This window comes from Panthera tigris, chromosome B4, assembly GCF_018350195.1.
Source record: "Panthera tigris isolate Pti1 chromosome B4, P.tigris_Pti1_mat1.1, whole genome shotgun sequence".
NCBI lineage: Eukaryota > Metazoa > Chordata > Mammalia > Carnivora > Felidae > Panthera > Panthera tigris.
The window spans coordinates 29,497,630-29,511,334 of NC_056666.1; the positions used below are offsets into that span (position 1 = coordinate 29,497,630).

A 13,705-nucleotide genomic window follows, 5' to 3' on the forward strand; every position below is an offset into this window, starting at 1 on the left:
AAAGTTGTTATTTGTTATAGTCCAACAGCTTAAATTTGCTTTTCTTTCCCTTGTCTGAGGAGATATACCTAAAAAAAATGTTTCTATGGCTAATGTCAAAGAGATTACTGCCTGTTTTCTTCTAGGAATTTTACAGTTTCAGGTCTACATTTAGGTCTCGAATCTATTTTGGGTGTATTGTGTATGGTGAGAGAGAGTAGTCCAAATTCTCTCTTTTGCATGTAGCTGTTTGGGTTTTCCAGCACCATTTGTTGAAGACATTCTTTCTGCCCATTGGATATTCTTGCTTCTGTTGTCATAGGCTAATTGATCATAAAAGAGTGGGTTTACTTCTGGACTTTTTATTCTGTTCTAGAGATCCATGTGTCTATTTTTGAGCCAATATTATACTGTCTTGATTACTACAGATTTGTAGTGTATCTTGAAATCTGGGATTGTGATACCTCCAGCTTTGTGTTATTTTTCAAGATTGCTTTGATATTCTCTCTTTTGTGGTTCCATACAAATTTTAAGATACTTTCTCCTAGTCCTGTGAAAATGCTATTTGTATTTTGATAGGGATTGCATTGAATTGGTTGATTACCTTGCATGGTATGGACATTTAAATTAACATTATTAGTTCTCCCAATTTGAGTGGAACATCATTACTTGTGTCGTCTTCAGTTACTTTTATCAATGTTTTATGGTTTTTGTAGTGAAGGTATTTTACCTTCTTGGCTAAGTTTATTCCTAGGAATTTTATTCCTTTTGTTGGTGCAATTGAAAATGGGTTGTTTTGTTTTTTAAGTTTTTATTCAAATTCCACTTAGTTAACTTACGGTGCAAGCTTCAGGTAAACTTAGTTTCAGGTAAACAATGTAGTGATTTAAGAAACAACACAGATGGACAGAGTATAGGAATAAACCTAACCAGAGGTAAAAGATCTATACTCTGAAAATGATAAAACACTAATGAAAGAAATTGAAGATGACACAAATAAATGGAAAAACAACCCATCTCATTTACTGGAAGAACAAATATTTTTAAAATGTATTTATTTCCCAAAATAAATCTAAAATATACATTTAATGCAATCCTTATCAAAATACCACCAACATTTTTCACAGAGCTATAACAAACAATTCTAAAATTTGTATAGAACCACAAAAGACTCCGGATAGCCAAAACAATTTGGTAAAACAAAAGCAAAATGGAGGAATCACAACTCCAGGCTTCAAGTTATATTGATCAAAGCAGTATGATAATGGCACAAAAACAAACACATAGATCAAAAGAACAGAATAGAAAACCCAGAAATGAACCCACAACTATATAGTTAATTGATTTTTGACAAACAAGGAAATAATATCCAATGGAAAAAAGTTCATGTACTTTTTTTTCTTTTTTTATTTTCTGTTTGATCCATTAGTATTTTAGTAGCATGTTGTTTAATCTGCATGTATTTTTGATCTTGCCAGATTTTTTTCTTGTGATTGACTTCTAGTTTCATAATGTTGTGGTCAGAAAAGGTGCATGGTATGACTTCAAAGGTTTTGTATTTTATTCAGGCCTGTTTTGTGACCTAATATGTGATCTATTCTGGAGAACGTTCCATGTGCAATTGAAAAGAATTCAAAGCCATTGCTTTTTGTTGATTTTATGTTTAGATGATTTGTCCTGTGATGTAAATGAGGTGTTAAACTCCCCTCCTATTATTGCAATAGTTTGTTATTATTTTATGTGGTTCAGTGTTCCCATGCTTGGTACATAAATATTCACAATGTTAGATCTTCTTGTTGTATTGTGTAGTGCCCTTCTTTGTTTCTTGTTACAGTCTTTGTTTTAAAGTCTAATTTGTCTAATAGAAGTATTGCTACTCTTTTTGATATCCATTTGTGTGGTAGATGTTTCTCCATCCCCTTTCCTTCAATGTACAGGTGTCTTTAGGTCTAAAATGAGTCTCTTGTAGGCAGCATGTAGTTGGTCTTGATTTTAATCTTACTCTTACACCCTATGCCTTTTGATTGCAGCATTTAACCCATTTACATTAAAAGTAATTACTAATATATATGTGTTTATTGTGATTTCGTTAGTTGTTTTGTCATCATTTCTGGATATTTTCTCTGATCCTTTCTTGTTTTGTCACTCTTAGTCTCTCCTTTCCTATCAAAGAGTCCCCTTTAATATTTCCGGAGGGCTGCTTTATTGTTCACAAACATCTTTAGTTTTTGTTTGTCTGGGAAACTCTTTACCTCTCCTTCTATTCTGAATTGTAGACTTGCTGGTGGAATATTATTGGCAGCAGATTTTTCCCATTCAGCACTTTGAATATATCATGTCACTCCCTTCTGTCTTGCCAAGTTTCTGTTGAGAAATCTACAGCTAGCTTTATGGGTCTTCCCTTGTAAGTTAAGGATTTCTTTTGTATTGCTGCGTTTAAGGTTTTTTTCTTTATCACTATATTTTGCAAATTTAATTACAATATGTCTTGGTGTTGGCCTCTTTTGTTGCTTTTGATGGGAGTTCTCTGTGTCTCCTGGATCTGGATATCTGTTTCCTTCCCAAGATTAGGGAAGTTTTCAGCTATTATTTCTTCAAATAAATTTTCTGCCCCCTCTTCTTGCTCTTCTTTGGGAACTCCTATTATACAAATGTTATTATGTTTGATGGAGTCTCTGAATTTCCTAAGTCTATACTTATGTTGCATAATTCTTCTTTCTCTTTTCAGTTCAACTTCATTAATTTCTAATAGTTTGTCTTCTGTTGTTAATAATTCATTCCTCTGCCTCAAGCATGTTTCTAATTTGCTTATTGCAGTCTTAATCTTGAATGATTTTTTTTTACCTCTTTTATCTCTGTGGTATGGGTCTTATTCATGTCTTCCTTTCTCAAGCCTAGTGAGTATCCTTATGCTTGTTGCTTTAAATTCTCCATTAGGAATGTTACTTCTATATGTTTTGCTTAGATCTCTGGCCATGGCTGTATTTTGCTCTTGCATTTGGGATGAATACCTCCATCCTGGCACTTTGTCTCAGTCTCTGCCCTGTTCTGTTTGTTAGAAAAGCCAGTTATGTCTACTACTTCTGACATTATGAATAAGAGGTCATGTATTGCCCAGGGCCTGTCACTTCTGGAAATGTCCCTACTGTGTGTTGTGTGTACTTTGCTGTTGTGTTTTGGTTGCTCTGTTTGTCATCTGAAGAGACTCTCCTTGCCTGCTGTGGGCAGTGTTTGGTCCTTTGCCTGAATGTAGTGCGTTTTAACTAGGTGTGCTTGGTCTGTTTGTGAAATGAGGCCTGACACCACCAGAACTGAAAGCCTGAAGGCCAGACACTCTACCAGAACTGAAAGCCTACAGAACCCTCTGGTTGGGAGACATGGTATGGGCAGAGATTTGTACTGGTTTCTGGGGGAGGGACCCACCACACTGTCTAAGGCAAGTTCAACTGAGAACGGCAGTCCCACCAGCATAGGGCTTGGTGTATAAAGTTAGGCAGCCAGTGTCAATGCTGTGCTGCTTCCCACAGGTATGCTGAGGGAAGGAAATTGGGAAATTGTGCCAGCCAGTTCCTTTGTTCCTGGAGAGGTGTCACCGTGAGTGCTGCCTCTCACTGACACACTCTGAGAAAAGCAAATAATCTCTCTCCTCTGTGCCCCAGGTGTTCTTCTGATCACTGTTTCCAAGTTGTCTGCCTCCAGGTTGTTTCCCTGCCTTCTCTCCAGGAGCAGTGCAGCGTCCTCTGAGCTCTTTGCCAGCAAAGCCCACTGACCTTTAAAACTCTAGGCTCTAAGGACACCTGGTGGCTAAGTCGGTTAAGTGTGTTTGAATTTGGCTCAGGTCACCATCTCACAGTTCATGAGTCTGAGCCCTGTTTTGGGTTCTCTGCTATCAGCTGGCAGCCTACTTAGGATCCTCTGTTCCGCTCTCTATGTCCCTCTACCACTGGTTCTCACTCTCTCTCTCTTTCAAAAATAAATAAATATTAAAAAAAAACAACTTTCCAGGCTTTAAGTACACTGATTGCAATAACTCACAAAATTCAGTCCCTCTAATTTTCCAAGCCAGTGGATTTGGGAAAACATTCTCCTTGTGCAATCTCATGTGTTTCCTCTCTCTCTCAACCTTCTCTGTAACCACAGCTCCTTCCCGTCTGCAACACCCATAATTCATTTCTCCCCTAAACCAATTCTGCATACTTCCTACCTTCTTTTATATGGGCTTTTTCTTCCCTCTTGTGAATTTGTTCTGTAAATCTTCAGGTTGATTTCTGGAATATTTAGGATGTTTGGTAGTTATTTAAGTTGTATTTATGGGAAGAAGTGAGCCCAGGGTCCTCCTACTCAGCTGTCATCTTTCCTTAAAACCCAGAAGAATTAATATTGTTAAAATACCCATACAACCCAAAGCCATCTATAGATTTAATGTGGTCACTATGAATGGCAATTCCACAGCAATAGAAAATATATCATAAAAATTGTGTGAGAAAGAAAGAAAGAAAGAAAGAAAGAAAGAAAGAAATCTACAAATAGCCAAAGCTATCTTAAGAAAGAAGAACAAATTTCCAGGCATCAGTCTTCCTGATTTTAAACTATATACTACAAAATTATTGTAATCAAAACTGGCATAAAACACAGCCACATAGACAAATGTAATGGAACCAAGAGTTCAGAAATAAACCTATGCCAGATACAGTCAACTAATATTATGCAAGGAAGCCAAGAATACTCAATGAGGAAATAAATTGTGTTGAAAAACATGAATATCCACATGAAAAAGAATAAAATTGATCCCTTATATACAAAAATCAACATAAAATGGATTAAAGAATAAACTGTGACAGTTTAGAAGAATCTCCTAGAAGACAGGGAAAAAGCTCTTTGATATTGATTTTGGCAATGACTTTTTAGGTAAGATACCCAAAGCACAAGCAACAAAAGCAAGTAGGACTAACCAAACTTAAAATCTGCACAGCAAAAGAAACAATCAGCAAAATGAAAAGGAAACCTGAAGAATAGGAAAAAATATTTATAAACAGCATATTGTATAAGAGGTCAATATCTAAAATATATCATATAACTCAATAGCATTAACACTAATCCAATTAAAACTGGGTAGAGGACCTGAATGTATACATTTTTCCAAAGAAAACATTCAAATCACAAGCAGGTAGGTGAAAAGATACTGAATGTAACTAATTGTCAAGGAAATACTTATCAAAATCACAATAAGATATTATCTCACACCTGTTAGAATGGTTATTATTAAGGAGATAAAAAATAACAAGCGCTGGTGAGGATGTGGAGAAAAGGGAACCTGTATGCACCTTTGGTGAGAATGTAAATTGATACTTCCAATGGAAAACAATATAGAGGTTACTAAAAAATAAATAAATAAAATAAATAGAATTATTGTGTGATTGAGCATTCTAACTTCTAGGTATGTATCTGAAGAAAATGAAATCGGAACCCTAAAGAGATATCTGCACTCCCATGTTCATTGCAGCATTATTCACCTTAGCCAAGATAAGGAAAAAATCTATGTATCTTTTTGGCAAATAAATGGATAAAGGAAATGTGGTAAATATATAAAGTGGAATATTATTCAGCCATAAAAAAGAAAATTTTCTTTGAAACAACATGGATAGACCTTGAAACTATTATGCTAAGTGAAATAAGTCAAACAGGAATGTCAAGTACTGTATTATCCCATTTATATATGTCATCACAAAGTGCTAACTCATGGAACCATAGAGTATAATAGTGGTTGCCAGGGGCCTGAGAGTAGGAGAAATGGGGAAATGTTGGTCAAAGATTACAAACTTCAATTTATAAGATTAATAAGTTCTTGCGATGTAATATACAGCATGGTGACTATAGGTAACCATACTCTATACTGGAAAATTCCTAAGAAAGTACATCTTAAATGTTGTCACTATAAATGTAATATATTTTATTTATATTATATATTTTATATATTAAAGACTAAACAGTGTATATTTATATATACTTATTACATATACTTGTTTATATATGTGCTAATATATGTATCTATTTTATGCATATATGTAAGGTGGTAGACATGTTAACATTGTGGTATTCAGTTTGCAATATATAAGTTTAATATAATTATTAAACTGTAAACCTTAAACTTATACAATTTTATATGGCAATTATATCTCTATAAATTTGGGGAAATTTAAAAAGGAATGTATGTTTAAGTTTTGTAAGTTATATTTACCTTAAGATAATCTTCCATCATTTCTCTTGAGAACCATTATTATAATAACTATATTATAGATGACCTAGCTTGTATTTTGGGAATAAACCCTACTAGATGATGCCATGCTTTTTTTTTAATAATTCTCAATTCTATTTCCTTACTTATTAATTTAAGATTTTTGCATTTTTATTCTAAATCAGTACTGTTAATGTGGCCGCCACTAGCCACATATGAATATTGAGCACTTTAAATGCAGGTAGTCTGAATTGAGATATACTATAAGTGTATCACACATACAAGTATTTGAAGACCTACTATGAAATTACTATAAATTAATTTATATTATATATATTTTTTTCTGTGTAGTATTTTTATATCCCTATGCCAATTATGTCTGTCAATGTTAATACCCTTGCAGTGACTATTTTGACTTTGTAAAAATAAATTCTCTTTTTATGTGCTATGGCATAGGATGTAATATAAAGAATCCCACACATTAAAATATGTGGGCCTGTAACTTTTGAAAAGGTTAGCTTAATTGTGAATTTTAATTTTTAATTGTTCTTTCCACTTTTTCTGGTATATTTTGCTCATTGGTATTGTTTTTGAAAGTGCTGATTTCCTCAAGATTTTAAATCTTATTTTCCTGTTACTAGATGATAGATATACTGGTAGGTAAATAATGATGTTTAACAAAGAAATATAACCTAGTTATTGGCTCTTAAATCCTACCCATATGTTAGAATTAATTCTTTTCTAAAATTAGGTAATTCTTTTGTGACAATAGCTGATGATTTCCTTTGTCCTACAAACATGCATAAAACTTTTTTATTACTTGAAAATATTTTACAATCTTGGAATCCCTTGCAAATATCTACATTTCTGGATTCCCTTGAGAATGTTGATGACCCAGGAACACCAGGCCTGCATTTGTAACAGTCAATTAGAGTAATAGCTTTTTATTTTTAATAAATGTATACTCTCCGTTTCACTTCTGTTATTCATGCCACTCCAAATATCACCAGGTCATTTCACTCACATTGCATGCTTAGTCCTGGTAGACCTTTGAGTCTACTATCTAGAGACTAGGTTTTGGATTCTAAAAGAACAAAATTCATTTCAAGATTTTGCACTTGAGAATATGAACTTCCAAAATATTCGTAATCTTTCTCAGCTCTACTTCCCTTATCTATTAGATGGGAATGAAATACCTACTTCCTAGAATTATTGTGAGGATTAAAAGAGATGATATTTGAAAAATGTTTAGTATATTATCTGACATATGGTAACTATTTGATAAAGTTTTAAAAATTATTAGACATGTTTGTATTCAATTGGATAATGTATGTTAAATTGTGAAGTAAATAAGGTTAAGGGGTGTACTTGTGATGAGCACAGAGTGTTGTATGTAAGTGTTAAATCACTGAATTGTACACCTGAAGCTAATATTAACTAACTGGAATTTAAATAAAAACAAACCAAAAAAATAAGGCTAGAGACACCTCAGATGGCTCAGTTAAGGGTCCAGCTCTTAATTTCAGCTCAGGTAATAATCTCAGGCTCATGAGATAGAGCCCCAAATCAGGCTCTGCACTGACAGCACAGACCCTGCTTGGGATTCTCTCTCTCTCTCTCTCTCTCTTTGCCCCTCCCCTGCTCATGCTAAAGATAAATAAACAAACAAACAAATGAACGAACTTAAAAAATAAGGCTGAATAACTATATGGTAAAATATTTCTAATTGATTTTATGTGCTATAATTTTACTGTAAATAAAATTTTAGTTTTAAATCAACTAATTTGGCAATCTGTTATTATTCCAGTCAAAAATGAAGTAGCCTCAGAACTTCCAGATATGGCAGATATTCCAGCAATTAATCCATCAATTAGTGATCTAATACTTCAATTAGATTTAAACAAAGTAATAGGTAAGTAGAAATTTATGATGTTTGGGCAAGTAAAACACAGTCTAAGACTTAAAGTATTTCAGCTCTAGTTCTGTTGTTAAAAGAAGATAAGAAATTCAAATGTAGGGCAGCCTTTTTCAATTTAAAAATAATTTTATTCTAATCAATCAATCTATATATCAATTAATATTCAGCTTTAAGTGAGTTAATTATGTGCTCATTAATCCACCAAACAAGCTTTCATTAGGTAATGCTTAATAGTTTTCCTTTCCTGTTTATAAAACAAAAATATATAGGATTCTCCCTAGATTGTGAATTTTTATAACAAACTTGATGTTATATGATCAGTTTCTTAGAGAACATAATTTTGATTTCTTATATCATTTGTAATAACAAGATGGAATAAGAAAAATGGTACTTTCACAAGATAGGCAATATAGCTGCTTTTTGATCTACTTATCACAAAGTTTGGACTTTTTTTTTTTTTGAAGTTGAGTCTTTTCATTTATTTATAGTCCTTCTGTATTTTTTATTATTATTTACTTTATTTATTTTTAATTTACATCCAAGTTAGTTAGCATATAGTGCAATGATTTCAGGAGTAGATTCCTGCTGGAGTCCAGCTCCAGCAGGTCCAGGGGTTCCTGAAGGATGAACAGCGTCGGCGAAAAAGTGAAAATAAAACAAAACTAAAACAAAAATAAAAATAAAAAACTAAAATAAAAAACTAAAATAAAAAACTTAAATAAAAATGGACATAAACAACAGCAGCATGTTGAACTGGCCGATTTATTGCAGTAAACGTGGCATTATATATACTAGTGATTTTCTTGTAACATACGTCATCTATGTTTTTCTAACATTACCCAATTCTAAAATTGTTCCTTTGTATAATCACCCAAAAAGGAACACCATGATTGTTTTGTCATAACGTTACCTCCTGCCCTTTGCTTATTGATTAATTTCTTTTATTGTTTTTATTATGTATCTATGGTTATCTATAATTTATAAAGTATTTGCTTTGCTGTTTTCACGAAAGATCATTTATCTCTCAACACCTCAAGTGGAACAGTTACAAGGACATGACCTCTTAGTTGTTTCCCTGAACCATTTGTGGTTTTGAAGAACAAAAGTGTTCGCCTGGGTCCGAGGTGTCAGAAAGGGGGCCAAGAGGGCCTTAGAAACCCACGCCTTATACATTCTCAGAGAGACAGTGCACCTAGCAACCAATGAACCATTCTGTACTTTAACCGACTAGGTTCAATCATCATCTGGAATGCCTCCTGGGGGCCAAGTGGGCCTAGGGGTTAGAGTGACCTGTGTCCATAGATACACTCCTTAGTTACGGAGTGGGGCTTTCAAATCCATATGTCTCTCTTATACAGGCCCTTTTCGCTGGCAAAGGTATGAGGCGTCCATCCATAGGGGATGGTAAGGGCTAAACGCAAGGCCACACAATTTCTTACGGAACCTTATTTTCTTTCCTACTGGTTCTTTTCCCAGAGGGCCTGTCAAGGGCAATTCTCCAACAGACAATACCCCGGGTAGTTTTAAGGCCAAACTACCTAAAAGCAGGAGTACAAGAAGCTTCACTGTCGGTGAGCCACCTTGCAGTCACCAATCCGTCCACAGCCCGGGCTTTGCCACTCAAGTGGGGATAGCTCAGCTTCCAGCAGATTCCTTAATGTCCCTTTCCCATTTAGCCCATCTCCCCCTCCCACAATCCCTCCAGCAATCTTCTGTTCCCTATAGTTAAGAGTCTCTTATGTTTTGTCCCCCTCCTCGTTTTTATATTATTTTTGCTTCCCTTCCCTTATGTTTATCTGTTTTGTACCTTAAATTCCTCATATGAGTTAAGTCATATGATATTTGTCTTTCTCTGACTGACTAATTTCATTAGCATAGTACCTTTTAGTTCCATCCATATAGTTGCAAATGGCAAGATTTTATTCTTTTTGATTGCTAACTAATATTACATTGTATATATACTACATCTTCTTTATCCATTTATCCATCAATGGACATTTGGGCTCTTTCCATACTTTGGCTGTTGTCAATAGACCTGCAATAAATATTTGGGTGCATGTGCCCCTTTGAATTAGAATTTTTGCATAAAATAAAAATCCCAAAAGAGACCACAGGCAATAATATCTGTGACAGCTGTTGTAGCAACTTTTTTTTTCTAGATGTGTCTCCTGAGGCAAGGGAAACAAAAGCAAAAATGAACTATTGGGACCTTATCAAGATAAAAAGCTTCTGCACAGTGAAGGAAACAATCACCAAAACTAAAAGGAACTGACAGAATGGGAGAAGATATTTGCAAATGACATCAGATAAAGGGTTAGTATCCAAAATATATAAAGAACTTATTAAACTCAACACCCAAAAAACAAATAATCCAGTGAAGAAATGGGCAAAAGGCATGAATAGGCATTTTTCCAAAGAAGACATCCAGATGGCTAACAGACACAAGAAAAGATGCTCAACATCAATCATCATCAGAGATATACAAATCAAAATCATGATGAGATACCACCTCACACCTGCCAGAATGGCTGAAATTAACAATACAGGAAACAACAGATATTGGCAAAGATGTGGAGAAAGGGGAACCCTCTTACACTGTTGGTGGCAATAGAAACTAGAGCAGCCACTTTGGAAAACAGTACCTGGGTTCCTTGAAAGGTAAAAAATAGATCTACTCTATGACCTAGGAATTGTATTACTTGGTATTTACCCAAAGGATACAACAGTACTGATTTGAAGGGAGACACATACCCCAATGTTTATAGCAGCATTATCAACAATAGCCAAACTATGGAAAGAGCTCAAATGTCTGTTGACTGATAAATGGATAAAGAATGTGTTGTGTGTATGTATGTGTGTGTACTTTGTGTGGATGAAACTAGAATGTATTATGCTAAGTAAAATAAGTCAGAGAAAGACAGATACCAAATTATTTCATTCATATGTTGAATTTAGGAAACAAACAGATGAACAAATGGGAAGGAGACGGAAAAGAGAGAGAAACAAACCATAAGAGACTGTTAATAGAGAACAAACTGAGGGTTGATTGAGGGAGGTAGGAGGGCTGGGCTAAATGGGTGATGGGTGTTGAGGAATGTACTTGTTATGATGAGCACTGGGAGTTATATGTAAGTGATGAATCACTAAATTCTACTCCTGAAACAAATATTTGAAAATAAAAGAAATACCAATGGCATTTTTTACAAAAATGTTTAAAAACTACACTAAAATTTTCATAGACCACAAAAGACTGCAAATAGCTAAAGAAATCTTGAGCATGACGGGCAAGGCTAGAGACATCACATAGTCTGATTTCAAACTATATTACAAAGATACAGTAATCAGGACAATATGTTGTTGACATAAAAATAGGTAAATAATTCCATGGAACAGAATACAGAGCACAGAAATAAACCCACTTACATATGGTCAACTGATTTTTTGACAGATACCAAAAATATACAATGGGAAAAGCATAGTTTATTTAATGCTGTTGGGAAAACTGGGTAACTTTATGCAAAAGAATGATCACCTATTTTCATAATACACAAAATCAATTCAAATGGATTAAGGACTTAAATCCTAAAACAATAATACTCATAGAAGAAAACACAGGGGGATATCTTGATGTTGCTCTAAGCAATAATTTTGGATTTGACATCAAAAGCACAAGCACAAAAGAAAAAAGTAGGACTACATCAAACTAAAACACTTTTGTATAGCAAAAGAAACAATCACAAAATGAAGAGGCAATCTACAGAACAGGAGAAAGTATTTGTAAACTACATATCTGATAAGAGGTTAATATCCAAAATATATAATGAACTTCTACAACTCAATGGAAAAATCACCAATAATTCATTCACAATCACAATAACTTAAGTATCTGAACAGGTATTTTTCCAAAGAAGACATATAGATGCCCAAGAGATGCATGAAAATATGCTCAACATCATTAATCATCAGGGAAATGCAAATCAAAACCACAATGAAGTATCAGCTCACACTTTTTGGAATGGCTATGATCAGAAGACATGGGATAACAAGTATTGGTGAGAATGTGAAGAAAATATAACTCTTGTACACTGTTGATTATAATATAAATTTGTGCAGCTATTATGGAAAATATTAGTTTCTTTTTCTTTTAATGTTTATTTATTAAATAATAATAATTTTTTTATTTTTATTTTTATTATTTATTTTATTTATTATTTTTATTTTATTTTTATTTTTTCTTTAATATTTTATTATTATTTAATAAATATATGGAGGTTTTAAAAAAATTAAAAATAGAACTACCATATGGTTTAGCAGTCACACACCTGGATTTATATCTGAAGAAAAGGAAATCATTATCTCAAAGGAACATTTGTACACCCATATTTATAGTGGCATTATTTACATTAGCCAAAATGGAAATAACCTAACTGCTCACCATCCATTGATGACTGATGGATAATAGATAACGAATAATGAATATATATGTAGATATCTATGTGTATGTGTACACAAACATGTATGTATATACATATATATCTATATCTAACATATATATGCATATATATATATATAATTTTGCCATAAAAATGAAGGAAATACTGCCTCTTGAAAACATGAGGATAAACCTGGAGAGTGATTGGTCAAAGGGTTCAAACTTTTAGTTATTAGGTAAGTAAATTCTGAGGATTATATCTAATAATAATACTCTATTGCTTATGTGATATTTGATAAACACTCTCACTAAAAAGGAAGGGAGGGAAGGAGGGACAGAGGGAGAAGAAAAGAAAGAAAGAAAGAAAGAAAGAAAGAAAGAAAGAAAGGAAAGAAAGAAAGAAAGAAAAAGAGGAGGGAGGGGAGGAAGGAAGGGAAATTCACTATGTGAAGTTATGGATGTGTTAACTTGATTGTGACAACCATTTTACAATGTGTACAAATATCAAATCGTTGTGCTGTGCACTTTAAATATATTATAATTTTATTTGTTAATTACACTTCAATTAAGGTGGAAAAAATGGATATGTCATAAAGGCATGGAGAAAAATATGCATGAATAGCTGTATTAGAATCAGAAAAAGCAGACTTAAAAAAAGAAAAAGAGTTCAAGGAAAGAAAAATTACCAGGGATAAATAGAAGTGTTAAGTAATAATAAAAGAACAAATTCTCCAAGAATATATAATATTCCTTAATGTGTGTATGCCTTAACTCATATGTGCCAAAATACATAGGCAAAAACTGGACTATAGATAAAACTATAAGGAGAAATAAACACATCCGTTATTATACTTGCAGACTTCACCCTTCTATCAGAAATGACTATAACCAGCAGGCAAAAAAATCAATAATAACATAGGTGAACTCAACAACACCATCAATCAACTGCTTCTAATCGATATCTATCTGAATACCCCATCCACAATAGCAGAATACGCATTGCTTTCAAACTCACAAGCTATATTCACAAAGATGGACCACATTTTAAGATAGAAATAGTGTGTTAAAAATTTGTCTAAAATAGAAATCACACAAATCATGCTCTCAGCCCGTAATGAAATTAAATGAGAAATCAGTGACA

The 13,705-nt window shown here is 33.4% G+C and overlaps 1 protein-coding gene across 38 annotated transcripts in view; it reads left to right on the top strand.

The window, feature by feature from the left end:
• LOC102948481 (coiled-coil domain-containing protein 7-like) overlaps positions 1–13,705 on the top strand; it is a 227,246-nt gene that overhangs the window by 171,285 nt on the left and 42,256 nt on the right. For 36 of the 38 annotated variants that reach the window (XR_006219729.1, XR_006219728.1, XM_042991369.1 and 33 more), the window contains one exon: positions 8,022–8,126. The exons of the other annotated variants lie outside the window; for them this stretch is intronic. Coding sequence is in view for 34 of the 36 variants with exons in the window: in XM_042991369.1 (XP_042847303.1) it covers positions 8,022–8,126 (105 nt within the window). In the remaining 2 variants the exon portion in view is untranslated. The remainder of the gene's footprint in view (positions 1–8,021; positions 8,127–13,705) is intronic. 38 annotated transcript variants of the gene reach the window in all.